General features: G+C 45.6%; 1 protein-coding gene across 2 annotated transcripts in view; it reads left to right on the top strand.

Moving 5' to 3' along the window:
- mib1 (MIB E3 ubiquitin protein ligase 1) overlaps nt 1-13,484 on the top strand; it is a 240,612-nt gene that overhangs the window by 86,887 nt on the left and 140,241 nt on the right. For both annotated transcript variants that reach the window (XM_069921103.1, XM_069921102.1), the window contains exon 9: nt 10,678-10,811. In XM_069921103.1, coding sequence (XP_069777204.1) covers nt 10,678-10,811 — 134 coding nt within the window. The remainder of the gene's footprint in view (nt 1-10,677; nt 10,812-13,484) is intronic.

Here is a 13,484-nt window from a genome sequence, read left to right as displayed (position 1 = left end):
ACCCATCGTTACGGTATAGGTCCCATCTCCCCCAAAAAATATCCCAGTGGTCCAAGAACTTGAATCCCTGTCTCTTACTCCACCCTTTTAGCCACGTATTTAACCTCCAGCTGATTCTGTTCCTGCCCTCACTGTCACGTGGCACAGGAAACAATCCAGAGATTACACCTTTAGAGGTCCTTCTTCTAAGCTCCCTATCTAACTCCCTATGTTCATTCTGCAGGACCACTTCCTCCTTCATTCCAACGTCATTGGTACCAACATGTACCACAACCTCAGGCTTTTTACCCTTCCCTTTTAAATCCTGGACATGCAAAGTTACATCCCAGACCCTTGCACCAGGAAGGCAAATCGATTTTCTTTATCGTGTCCACAAAAACCTCTGTCAGTCCTCCTGACAATCGAATCTCCCTATAACTATCAGCCTTTTCCTCCTATCCCTATCTTTCTGGGCTACAATGACTGACTCAACAACTCTGCCTTCCTTAGTCTGTCTATCCCCCTCCTCGGTACTCAAGGTGGAGTACCGATTGGTGAGGATTACAGACTTGGGTGCTTTCTCTTGAACCCAACCCTTCCCTTTCCTCCTCCTAACAGTAACCCACTGCCCCTCCTCCCGTGGCCTTGGTGTGACCACCTGCCTATAACTCTTGTCTATGATGGCCTCATTCTCCCTAACCAGAGCGAGGTCATCGAGCTGCAGCTCAAGTTCCCAGACTCCATCCCTTTGACTATAACTCTTGTCTGTGATGACCTCATTCTCCCTAACCAGAGCAAGGTCATCGAGCTGCAGCTCAAGTTCCCGGACTCGGTCCCTTAGACTCTGCAGCTTAGTATACTTTGTGCACACATCGATGTCCGGGAGACGAGAAGACTCCATGACTTCCCACATTTGACACTGAGAGCAGAAAACTGCCCTCACATTCATCTTGCCTCCTTCTCTTACCTTACCAAAGTAATAAATAAACAGATGTATATTAAATTAAATATGACCGTCTTACCTGACACACTCGTCCTCAGCCTCGTCTTCAGCCTCTGCTCGCCTAAGCCTCTCGAGACAAATCCTCAAAGACCCACTCCTTCACTGTGCCACTCATTCACTGGGCCGCTTTCCTATACTTACCCTCCTTTTATTGGCCTCTGGATCAATTAACCCCCTCGCTCTCTCCAAGCTCCTCCTCCTCCAGATAATCGCTCAAACTCCAGTCGCTACCTTCTCCAACTCTCAGCTCGAACCAAATAGGCCCAAGCCCTGGTAAGCCCTGGAATTTAGTGGCTTACCTGCCCATCACTCTCTCCAAGCTCTTCCTCCTCCAGATAATCGCCGTAACTGGGGATTTACTGGGACAGGGTTCAGTGGGAAAGAAACATTGTCTGTACACTGGCATCAAATGATGTAATTTCATGCCAGGGATTAATCACCTACTCATATCCCCGGCATTTGCTGATAACGTCTGTGGAAAAGGGACAGCAGAAGGTTACCGGTTTCCAGTTGAAAGTAGAATACATCGATCCTCAGGGATGAGTTGTGTACAATGGAAAAGCAATTAGTGTCCCAGATAAGGGTGGCCCAGTGGAAATGGCACAAAGGGCTTCCTATCCTGGGACACATTCACAGCCAATTAACTGGGATGCCAGTGGAAAAGGGGCTACAGACTCTTCCCATGTTAGATTGGCAAAAAGAGAATTGTAGAGATTTACCACCCTTTGAGAGAAGAAATGTTTACACACCTCATTTTTAAATGTCCAGATGCTTATTTTGTAGCTATGATCACCTGAAATTGAGTTGAGATATATTTGTAGTATTGTGGCAGCCCCTCGCAGCCCCCTTGGGGTCCTTCACAAAATGAAGGACGAACGCGATGATCCAGCAGGGTGCACAAGGCCCGCACTGCTGCCGTCCAATTAACCACAACTAAAGGAGCCTAACTGGCCTATCAAGGAAAGCGAATCGCAAATGCACTAATCAGCGCTGAGGGGGCTTTGACCACGCCCCTCAACTTGAGAATAAAAGCAGGGCTGTGGGCCCAATAAAACTCAGTGTTAACTACACTCAAATGAGGTTTGTGTCATTCTTTCTGGGAACAGAGTGTTCTTTCTGAGCTTAATGCATAGAGCTATAACCTCTCCTGCACTATAGGCTCCACAGAGCCATAGCTTGTAGCAGCTGGCTATAGTGGTGACCCTGACGGCACTCTGGACCCAGCGATGGAGACAGACTCTTAAATCATCAAGCTGTCATTGAAGCTACTGAGCTTCTGGGCAGCACAGCCTGAAGTATGGTTCCAGCAAATCAAGGCATGGTTTGCCCTGAGGAAGATCACCTCTGATGACATCCGTTACTACCACGTGGTGGGCGCCTTCGACCAAGCCACAGCTGCCAAGTTCACAGGTTTCTTGAAAAGCCACCACAGCAAGGCAAGTACAACACCATCCGAGAGCTTTTAACCCGCACCTTTGGGCTCTCTAAGCACAAACACATAGCCCGTCTGATGCATATGGATGGTATGGAGGACAGGGCTCCATCCGACCTAATGGGCGACATGCTCTATATGATGGCCACACGCCCCCTGCTTGCTTTTCAGGGAACTGTTCTTGGAAAGGCTGCCAAAAATGTCTGGATGATGGTCTAGGAGGACTACTTCAACAACCCACGAAAGGTAGTGGAGAAAGTAGACTCCCTGCTGGCCAAGAGGGAAACAGCCATCGCACTCCACAAGATGTCCGTGCCCATCACTCATGACACTGTAGCATGTGGACAGGCAACGGCAGCAAAGACCCAACCAAATGACTAGCCACAAGGACAACAGACACCCCTGGTGAGCAATACTGTCATTATCATCAGTGACGGGGTGCAGAGTCTGTCGATGTCTCTCCCCCTGCACATTCCTTGGAAATGCCAAAGGCCGGCCGTTGTTAATGGCTATGTTTACCGGCCACCTTAGCAGCCTCCATGTCCAAGGCTCTCTATCCAGCTACTGTTTCTTAGTGGACATGGGTGGAAATCAGCATGCTCCCCCCCCCCCCGACCATAACTGACATCCACAACAATACAACTGTTCAACAAATAAAGGCCTCCAACAATTCGGACATACGAATTTATGGCACTCGCACTATCCCCCTCTGCTTTGGGAACAGCCATTTTAAATGGACCTTCACCCTAGCAGCAGTCCAACAGCCATCCTTGGTGCAACTTTCCTATGAGCCAACTCACTGCTATTAGACGTTAAAGGCCGCAGATTAGTGCATGCCACAATGTTCCAGACCCTCGAACTAAAGGAGAAGGAACCCACCACCTCTCACCTGCATTCAGTGATGCCGGCTGACGATGTGTTTGTGTGAATCATATCCAAATTTCCTGCCATTATGATGCCCTTATTTACGTCATCCAAGGTCAAGCATGGGGTAAGACACCACATTCTTACTACTGGTCTGCCCCTTCATTCCAGAGTGCCCCGCCTCCCCCCAGAAAAACTCAGCCTCCCGAAGAAGGAGTTCCATAAAATGGAGGAGCTGGGCATTGCACACCGCTCTAATGGCCCTGGGCCTCCCCACTCCACATGGTCCCTAAAGCTACAGGAGGGTGGAAGCCATATGGGGACTATAGATGCATCAATAAGGCCACAACACCTGACCGCTACCCTGTGCTCCACATTCAAGACTTCACTGCACATCTACAAGGGGCACGGATCTTCTCCAGATAGATTTAATTTGAGGCTACCACCAGATCACGGTCTGCTCCAGAGGACATTGTGAAAACAGCCCTTATCACCCCATTTGGCTTATTTGAATTTTTAAGGATGCCTTTTGGATTGAAAAATGCAGCCCAAACATTCCAATGATTAATGGATGCTGTGATCCGGGACCTCCATTTTCATCTACTTCGACGACACCTAATTGCTTGCTGCAACCAGGCTGAACATGCCACTCGTACAAGACTACTGTGCAATAGACTGAGTGAATATAGAGTAACTATGAATCCAGCTAAGTGCGAGTTTGGAAAAGAGGTAATGAACTTTCTGGGCTACCCGCATTGATAGGCATGGTACTAGGGCACTACCCGAGAAGGTAGAGGCCGTTAAGTCTTTCCCACAGCCTACAAACGATACGAGCCTTCAAGAATTCATCGGGATGATTAATTTCTACCACATATTCATGCTGGCAGCAGCCCACATCATGCAGCCCCTGTTCTCTCTAATATCAGGCACCGAGAAAGATCTCAAATAGAATTCAGAAGCCTCGGTGGCTTTCCAAAATGCTAAGACTGCTTTAGCAAATGCCACTCTCTGGCACACCCACAATCAGAAGCACCCATAGCCCTTACGGTTGATGCCTCCAATATAGCAGTCGGGGGAGTATTGGAACAATTAATTGATGGACACTGGACACCTCTAGCCTTCAGTGAACACCTGCAGCCACTTGAACTAAAATACAGTGTGCTCGACGGAGAACTGCTGGCACTGTACCTGGCCAAAAGACATTTTTGTTTTTTCCTGGAAGGAAGGAAATTCAAAGTATTTACTAACCACAAACCACTAACTTATGCTTTCAGGAAGGCAGACAATATCACCTTTCTTGTGTCTCAGAATTTACCATGGACATTGAACATATTGCTGGCAAGGTGAATGTCGTGGCAGATGCACTGTCACGCCAAAATATATCTGCTGTCCTCACCACCTCCCCAGGCATTGATTACAAGGCCCTGGCTGAGGCACGATACTCTAATCCCGGCGTTGCAGCCTACAGAGCGGCTCTCACCGGCCTTCATATTGGGGACGCTCCCTTTGGTACAGGGAATACAATTTTACTCTGTGACACCTCAACCGGTAAGCCCCGTCCCATTATCCCTACCACATGAAGGAGGCAGATATTCGAATCCGTTCACAATTTAGCCCATCCTGCCATCAAGACCACGATCAAGATAGTGGCCAACCATTATGTCTGGCGCGGTCTTCATAAACAATTCACTAATTGGGCCAGAACATGCACACAGTACCAAACTTCGAAAGTCCAGAGACACACTAAAGCCCCACTCAAAACATTTGAACCTCCGCAACTCACGTTTAGCCATGTTCACATTGATATAGTGGACCCCTTATCCGGGTTGGAAAGAGAGCATCTGAGCCTGAAATCCTCAGAAGTAGATGCTCCTCCTTGAGTACTGAGGAAGGGGATAGTTAGGCTCAGATAGGCAGAGGTGTAGGGTCAGCCTCTAGACTAGAAAGGAAGTAATAGGAAGAATAGGGCGATAGTTATAAGGGACTCACTGGTGAGGCAGACAGACAGAGGATTTTGTGGATGAGATAAGGAAAACCGGATGGTGGTTTGCCTCCCTGGTGCCAGGGTCTGGAATGTAGCTACATGAGTCCAGACATCCAGAAGGGGGTAGGGAAAGAGCCTGAGGTTGTGGTTCACATTGGTACCAACGACATTGGTAGGAAGGAAGAAGTGGTCCTGCAAAATGGATATAAGGAATTAGGCAGAGAGCTCAGAAGAAGGACCACTAAGGATGTAATCTCTGGATTACTTTTGGTGCCATGCGATAGTAACATGAGGGGGAACTTCTATACTCAGAGGGTGGTTACTGTGTGGAATTGGCTTCTGGAAAAGGTGGTGGAGGCAGGGTCAATTTTGTAATTTAAGAAAGAGTTGAATAAGTATATGGATGGAGGGGGATGGAGGGATATGGGCAGAGTGCTGGTAAGGGATTAGAGGAGGATACTTGGATCAGTGTGGACTAGAAGGGCAAAATTGGCAAAATAGTTATATAGTGAGGGTAAAAAATAGAGTCAGGTGGAGACTGAATGTGTGGCTGAAGGGGTGGAGTAAAAGACAGGGTTTTTAATTCTTGAACCACTGGGACCATTTCTGGGGGAGCTGGGTCCTATACTGTAAGGATGGGTTACATCTAAATCCCAGAGGTACTAATCTCCTGGCAGGGGCGTTTGCTAGGGCTTAAAACTAGTAAGGTTGGGGACAAGGGTTCATGTCAGGGAGGATAACAAGAACAGAGTCTTTAGGCAAAGAAAAAAGGCTTTTTCACATAATCTGGAGGTGGAACAGCAGCAGGTAATAAATAGTGGCCATAGTAACAATTGTAGAGAGGGTGAGAGGCAGAAAGTTAAATGTGGAAGATCTCTGAGATGCATTTATTTCAATGCAAGGAGTGTGGTTTAAAACAAGGTAGATGAACTAAGGTGTGGATTGACACATGATGTGTCATGATGTTGTAGCAATTTGTGAGACATGGTTGAAGAAAGGTTGTGACTGGCAGCTGAATATTCCAGGATTTTTCTGCTTTCGACGTGACAGAATTGGCGGGGTATGAGGGGGAGGTGTGGCGTTGCTTGTCAGGGAAGATATTACAGCGGTGCTGAGGCAAGATTGACTGGAGGACTCATCGTGTGAGGGTCTGTGGGTTGAACTAAAAAAATAAGAAAGATGAGGCTACAAATATAGGAGTATATTATAGGCCGCCAAAGAGGATAGGGAACTGGAAGAGCAAATGTGCAGGGAAATAGCTGAGATGTGTAGAAGAAATAGGGTTGTGATAGTTGGGGATTTCAATTTTCCTAACATTGATTGGGAAACACAATCAGTGAGAGGGCAGGATGGCTTATTCTTTGTACAATGTGTTCAGGATTGCTTTTTACAGCAGTATCTTGAAGTGCCTACTAGAGGGGAGGCAGTGTTAGATCTATTATAAGGGAATGGAATAGGGCAGGAGACGGAAGTGTGCGTTGGTGAGAACTTTGGATCTAATGATCATGGGTCCTTTAGCTTCAACTTAAATATAGAAATGGATAGGTCAGGTCCAAGGTTGAAGGTCTTCGAGTGGGGTGGGGCTAGATTTGAAGAAATAAGAAGGGATTTGCAGAAAATTATACGGGCTGATTTTTTTCTGGAAAGAATGTAGAGGAGATTTGGAGGATATTTAAAGAAGAGATACTGAGAGTACAGGATCTTTCCGTGCCAGTCAGATCGAAAGGCAAGGACAAAAGCCTAAGGGAACCGTGGTTTTCTGGAAAAATAAGGAAGTTGGTTCAGGATAAGAGGAGGGCATTTACTAAATTTAAGAAGCAAAAAATGGATAATATGTATGATTATTAAATAGATTGCAGAAAAATCCTGAAGAAGGAAATTAGAAAAGCAAAAAGGTATGAAGTGTCAATAGCTGATAAGGTAAAAGTGAATCCTAAGGGTTTTTGCAGTTATGTGAATACTAAAAGGAGGGTTAAGGATAGAATAGGACCGCTGAAAAATGAGAGCGGTGAACTGTGCGAGGAACCGTATCAGATGGGAGTGATATTAAACTATTTTTTTTCTCATTTGTGTTCACCAAGGAAAAGGAAATTGGACTATGAGATAAGTGAGGAAAATGGCTTAGTTATGGAAAAGATAGGAATTAGTAAAGAGAGGGTTTTGGAGTTTCTAGGGTCAGTAAAAGTGGATAAGTCTCCTGGTCCTGATGTGATTTTCCCCAGGACGTTAAGGGAGATCAGGGAGCAAATAGCGGAGGCACTGTCAGTGATGTTACAATGATTACTGGAGGAGGGTGTGGTGCCACGGGATTGGAAGGTTGTTAATGTATTTCCATTATTTAAAAAAGGCACGAGGTGTCGGACAACTCATAGGCTTGTAAGCTTGACTTCAGTGGTAGGGAAAGTTATGGACCGTATTCTTAGAGATGGTGTGTATAAATATCTAAGCAGGGATTGATCAGGAGCACCCAGCATAAGGTAGGGCAGTTGATGTAGTCTATCTGGATTTTAGCAAATCTTTCGATAAGGTTCCACATGAAAGGTTAGAAAGGAAGTTTCAGTCACTAGGGATTAATACAGAAATAGTAAGATGGGTTCAGAGGTGGCAGAAGGAGAGACAGCAGAGAGTCATGGTGGACAACTGTCTGTCAGGATGGAAGCCTGTGACGAGTGGAGTACCTCAAGGATCGGTGCTAGTTGGTAGCCTGTTGTTCATAATTTATATTAATGATTTGGTTGATGGGGTGGTTAACTGGGTAAGTAAATACGTAGACGATATGAAAATAGGGGGAATAGTGGATAATGAGGAAGGTTTTCAGGGATAACAGAGGGATTTGGTTTGGAGAGTTGGGCTGAAAGATGGCAGATGGATTTAATATAGAGAAGTGTGAGGTACTTCATTTCGGTTAAAAATAATCAAAATAGGACACATGTAGTAAAGGAGAGGACATTGGGGAATGCACAAGAACAAAGAGATCTTGGAGTTATGGTGCAGCGTTTCTTGAAGGTGGATTCCCATGTTGACAGGGAATAAGCCTTAATAAATCGTAGCATAGAGTATAGGAGCTGGGAAGTGATGCTGCGACTGTTTAAAGCGTTGGTGAGGCCAGGTTTGGAGTATTGTGTTCAGTTCTGGTCTCCAAATTATAGGAAGGATATAGATAAGGTGGAGAGGATGCAGAGAAGATTTACAAGGGATGTTGCCTGGCTTAAAATACCTCGAGTACAGAGAAAGATTAAAGAGGTTAGGACTTTATTCATTGGAACGTAAATGGTTGAGAGGGGATTTGATAGAGGTATTTAAAATTATGAAGGGAATAGATAGACTAGATGTGAGTAGACTCTTTCCCCTGAGGGCATGGGAAGTTGGAACAAGAGGAGAGTAAGGGGGCAAAATTTTAGGAGAAACATTAGAGGGTGCTTCTTCACTCAGAGAGCGGTGGCTGAATGGAATAATCTTCCGGAAGAAATAGTTGAGGCAGAGTCAATTCTTTCATTTAAGAGGAGGCTGGATACATACATGGATAAGAGGGGATTAGAGGGTTATGAGCTGAGAATAGGCGGGGGAAGCTAGCGGAGTTGTTTGAGTGAACAGACATGGACTTGTAGGGCCGAGATGGCCTGTTTCCATCCCATAAACTGTTATAAGGTTATATGGTCTCCTGAAACGCTTGTTACTTACTCACTATGGTAGACAAGTCTACCAGATGGTTGGAAGCTGTTCCCCTATCAGAAATATATACTGAAACGTGCCGGGGCACACTTCAACACTTGGGTGGCACGTTTTGGGGTCCCTCAGTCTGGGGAGTCCAGTTCACCTCCAATTTTTGGGCGGCCCTAGCAACAGCGCTCGGGACACAATTACCCCACGCTACAGCCTGCCATCTCAGGCAAATGGGCTAGTAGAAAGGTTCCACAGGCACCTAAAAGCAGCCCTGATGGCACGACTCACTGGGCCGAACTTGGTTGATGAGTTACCCTGGGTCCTCTTAGGCATCTGAACCATGCCAAAAGAGGATTTGGAAGTCTCATCTGCTGAAATAGTGTATGGGGCGCCATTAGTCATCCCGGGTGAATTCCTGGCCACTAACAGGGAAACCAAAGAACCTCCCAGGGAAGCCCTAGTGTGCCTCTGTGAGCAGTTGCGAACCCTGGCCCCTTTACCAAAAATTTTTAGAACTTCACACATTTTCATACCACTTAATATGGCACAATGGTTCAACTTGTGTAATTGGCATTGGAGGCCAAGAGGACACCTTTACCATTGACAGGTTGAAACCAGCCCATTTTGACATTACACAGCTGATTGAACCCCCCCCCCCCCCCCGCAAAAGAGGTCAGCCTCCCAAGAATAACAACATTCCGGTTGCCGTTTCAGGGGGGTGGGGGTCGTGTGGCGGCCCCTCGCAGCCCCCTTGGGGTGCCTCACAAAATGAAGGACGGATGCGACGATCCAGCAGGCTGCACAAGGCCTGCAGCACTGCCCTCCAATTGGCCACAACTAAAGGAGAAATCAAGGAAAGCGAATCGCAAATGCACCAATCAGCGCTGAGGGGGCTTTAACCATGCCCCTCAGTTTGAGAATAAAAGCGGGGCTGTGAGCCCAATAAAGCTCAACTGGCCTCATGTTGTTCTTTCTGGGAAAAGCATGTTCTTTCTGAGCTAACCTGCATAGAGCTATAACCTCTCCTGCGCTATAGAGCCATAGCTTGTAGCAACTAGCTACAGTATATAAAGGATTGAAAAACGTGGATAAATGAGCTCCATGACTGAATGAGTAATTGAATCAGAAAGCTAGAAGTACTTAGGTGAGGACGTAATGTGCCATTGTCTAAAGCAGACATTCTCAACGGGGCAACATCGCATTTAAATAAAAGCCTTGTTTTCTTTTCACCTCACCTGACATCAGTATTTTTTGTTTTTTATGCAATTGATAGGAGAGAAATACAGAAGAAACTAAAACTTGACCTGCTTCACGGGAAAAGGGGCACATAAACTTTGAGCAGAGTCCTAAGAGGGGCAAAGGCCAAAACAAGGTTGAGAATGGCTGCTTTGAGGGAAGACAGAATGAGAGCTGGAAAGTTAGATTATTTTAAATAGCTTCATTGTCTATCTTCCAACCCTGAAAACAATGGTCTGATTTTTTTCCCCCTTTATTCTTGAGCTCTAATGTGATGGGTATTCTCATTTAGGTCTGCCTTGTCTTACATTTGACTCTGATAACACTTATCAATTTCTTTATTAGAATTAGAAACAATGCTCCCTGTATTTGCTGCAACTCACTCTTATCTGAGTCGCTGGTTTTTATCTCTTAGCTGTTACAAGCAGAGATAAAGAGTAAAATTAGAAAGTTTTTGTTCTTGATTGGAAGCTTAATGCTGTAATTGTTATTTATTACAATGTTTTGTTTCATCAGAACGTTTATCCCAACTATTGAAAAAACTGTTTGAAACACAAGAATCTGGAGACATTAATGAGGAACTTGTTAAAGCTGCAGCTAATGGTGATGTTGCAAAAGTGGAAGAAATAATGGCACGGCCTGACGTTGATGTGAGTTTTTTCAATACATGTTTTCTAACAGCACATGATGTCTTTTTGTGAAATTTGAAGTAGATATTAAGATAAGTGTCTTGACACAAATGAAAATGCCCAGTAGATTGCTATTGTGGTTTTTTAATGGATATTTATCTTTAAATTTTTGCATTCATGCTTCCATGTGGAAGGAGGTTGGAAAAAGGAATGTCAATATCAACAGGACCACAATGTGGTACAGCTTGTTAGTACAAAGATTCCTTTTATTGTCCCATCTTAATACATTAAAAATGGAAGATACATGATGTGCTTCAACTTTTGTCTGATGATAAGGCAAACGAAGAGTCACCATGAGCACTTCCTGGTGCCCCTAACAAAAGGAGAAAGAGAAGCAAAAGAGAGTCCCTTCAGAGACATGAGCGTCTGTGGATTCACCTCCAATGCTTCCACACCCCCTACAGACGCACAGACTCCAGTTCAAACCATCAGATCCAAACCTCCAATACAATCAGGAAGCTTTCATTGCCGAGGGCCTTCAGGAGCCCTCTCGTGCTCCGAAACATCTAATCGCAGTTCCGATACCTGGTCGCCAGGTCCCTGTCACCAGCAGCCCTCCACCTGTGATTCTTTAACCATCAACCACCCTCAGCCTGTGTGGGTCCTTGAGTTGCTGAGCCCCTCACCCCTCTGCTGCTGTAGTCAGAAGGTCATCTTCTGTGCTCCTTAAGGGGGGGTGTTCTCCCCATAAATGGTGCCTTGCATTGATTTGCTGCTACCCTGGAGTTTTCATCCCTCATAGTATGCTGCCCAGTATAGGCACCACTATCTTGGGCATAGTCCCTGTGGTTGCAGGATTTTAAAAAAACACTACTGACTTCTTTTTGTAGGCTGTTTAAATCCTGTATGGTACCACCGGCATTCTGACCAGGCGGGAGGACCCTGCTCTTCTGCGTCTGCAACATCAGCAGCATTGCCATAGTCCCAGGATATTCCATGGTCTATGATTTTGTAATTATTTTTCCAAAAATTTCAAAAGGTGAAAGTGTGCTTTCATTTTTTCAATAAAATAATTTACTCCTTGTGAAACCTAATGTAACTATGGTTGGGTCCTTTTGCTTGAGCATGATCATCAACCTACCTTTTGATCCTTTTTTCTACAAATTGAATGCACTATTCGAGTCAAGTTTATTGTCATCTGATTGTACAAGTAAAACCTGACGAAACAGTATCCTCCAGTCCTCGGTGCAAAAACAGGGAGACATACAATCAGACATGACACAGACAAACAATCATGCAGGACAAATATTTTAATCTACAAAAATAAGTAAATAAATGTTGTGCATATGAGAGTCTCATATGGTTAGTGTGAGCAGTTCCTTTGGTCATTCAACATTCTCACTGCCCGTGGGAAGAAGCTGTTCCTCAGCCTGGTGGTGTTCCTCAGCTCTGATGCTCCTGTATCTCTTCTCTGTTGGGAGCAGCTCTAAGATGTTGGATGCAAGGTGGAAGGGGCCCTCAATGATTTTGAATGCTCTCTTCAGACAACAATCCTAGTAGATCATGTCGATGGATGTGGGGGTGGGGAGGGGGGAGATAAGAAGGGAGGGAGACTCTAGTGATCGTCTCTGCCACTCTTATGGTCCTGTGGATTGACATCCAATCCATTTCTCTGCAGCATCAATACCACACTGTGATGCAGCCAGCCAGGGCACTCTCAATAGAGCTCTTATAGAAAGTTGACGTAATGGTAACCTTGTCTGCTTCAATCTTTTTAGCAAGTGCAGTCGCTGTAGTACCTTCATGACAAGTGAGGAGATTATGTGTGTCCAGGATAGGTCACAAGTTAAGTGAACTCCAAGGAACTTGGTACTCTACTACAGAGTTGTTGATGTGTAGTGGGGGGTGGTCTTTCCTGGTCCTCCTGAAGTCCACGATCATCTCCTTCATCTTGTCCATGTTGAAACTCAGGTTGTTATTCTTGCACCATTTCACGAGATTTTACACCTCTTCTCTGTAATGTGACTCATCATTGTTGCTGATGAGGACAACTGCTGTTGTGTGATCTGCAAAATTTATGACACGGAGCGGGATCTGGTGATGCAGTTGTGGGTCAGTTGCGTGGACAGGAGTGGACTGAGCACACAGCCCTGAGATGCGCCAGGGCTCAGTGTGATGGTGCTCGATATTCTGCAACTGACCCACACAGACTCTGATCTTTTCGTTAGGAAGTCGAGGATCCAGTTACAGGGAGGGATGTTGAGTTCTAGCTAGAACAGCTTCTCTAACAGCCTCTGGAGAATTAAACACTGAGCTGAAGTCGATGAACATCATCCTGGCTTAAGAGGTATCATTCTCCAGGAGGGCCAGGATAGAGTGAAACAACATGGCTAAAGCATCATCTACAGAATGGTTTCTTCTGTAGGCAAATTGAAATGGATCCACCATCCCTGGGACGTGTGCTTTAATGCATTCCATCCACAGATGCTCGAAGCATTTCATGATAGTGGTCATTGCCACAGGACGGTAGTCATTAATGCCTGTTATTGTCGCCCTCTTGGGTCCTGGGATGATGGAGGCTGTCTTGCAGAAACAATGGACTGCTGCAGTGAGGTGTTGAAGAAGTCTGTGAAGACCTTCGTTAATTGGTCTGCGCAGTCCTTCAGTACCCGACCAGGTATGTTGTCTGGTCCT

This window comes from Narcine bancroftii, chromosome 2 (genome assembly GCF_036971445.1).
Source record: "Narcine bancroftii isolate sNarBan1 chromosome 2, sNarBan1.hap1, whole genome shotgun sequence".
Lineage (NCBI taxonomy): Eukaryota > Metazoa > Chordata > Chondrichthyes > Torpediniformes > Narcinidae > Narcine > Narcine bancroftii.
Note: the sequence above shows the minus strand (reverse complement) of the source record. Positions and strands in the feature narration are given on the sequence as shown.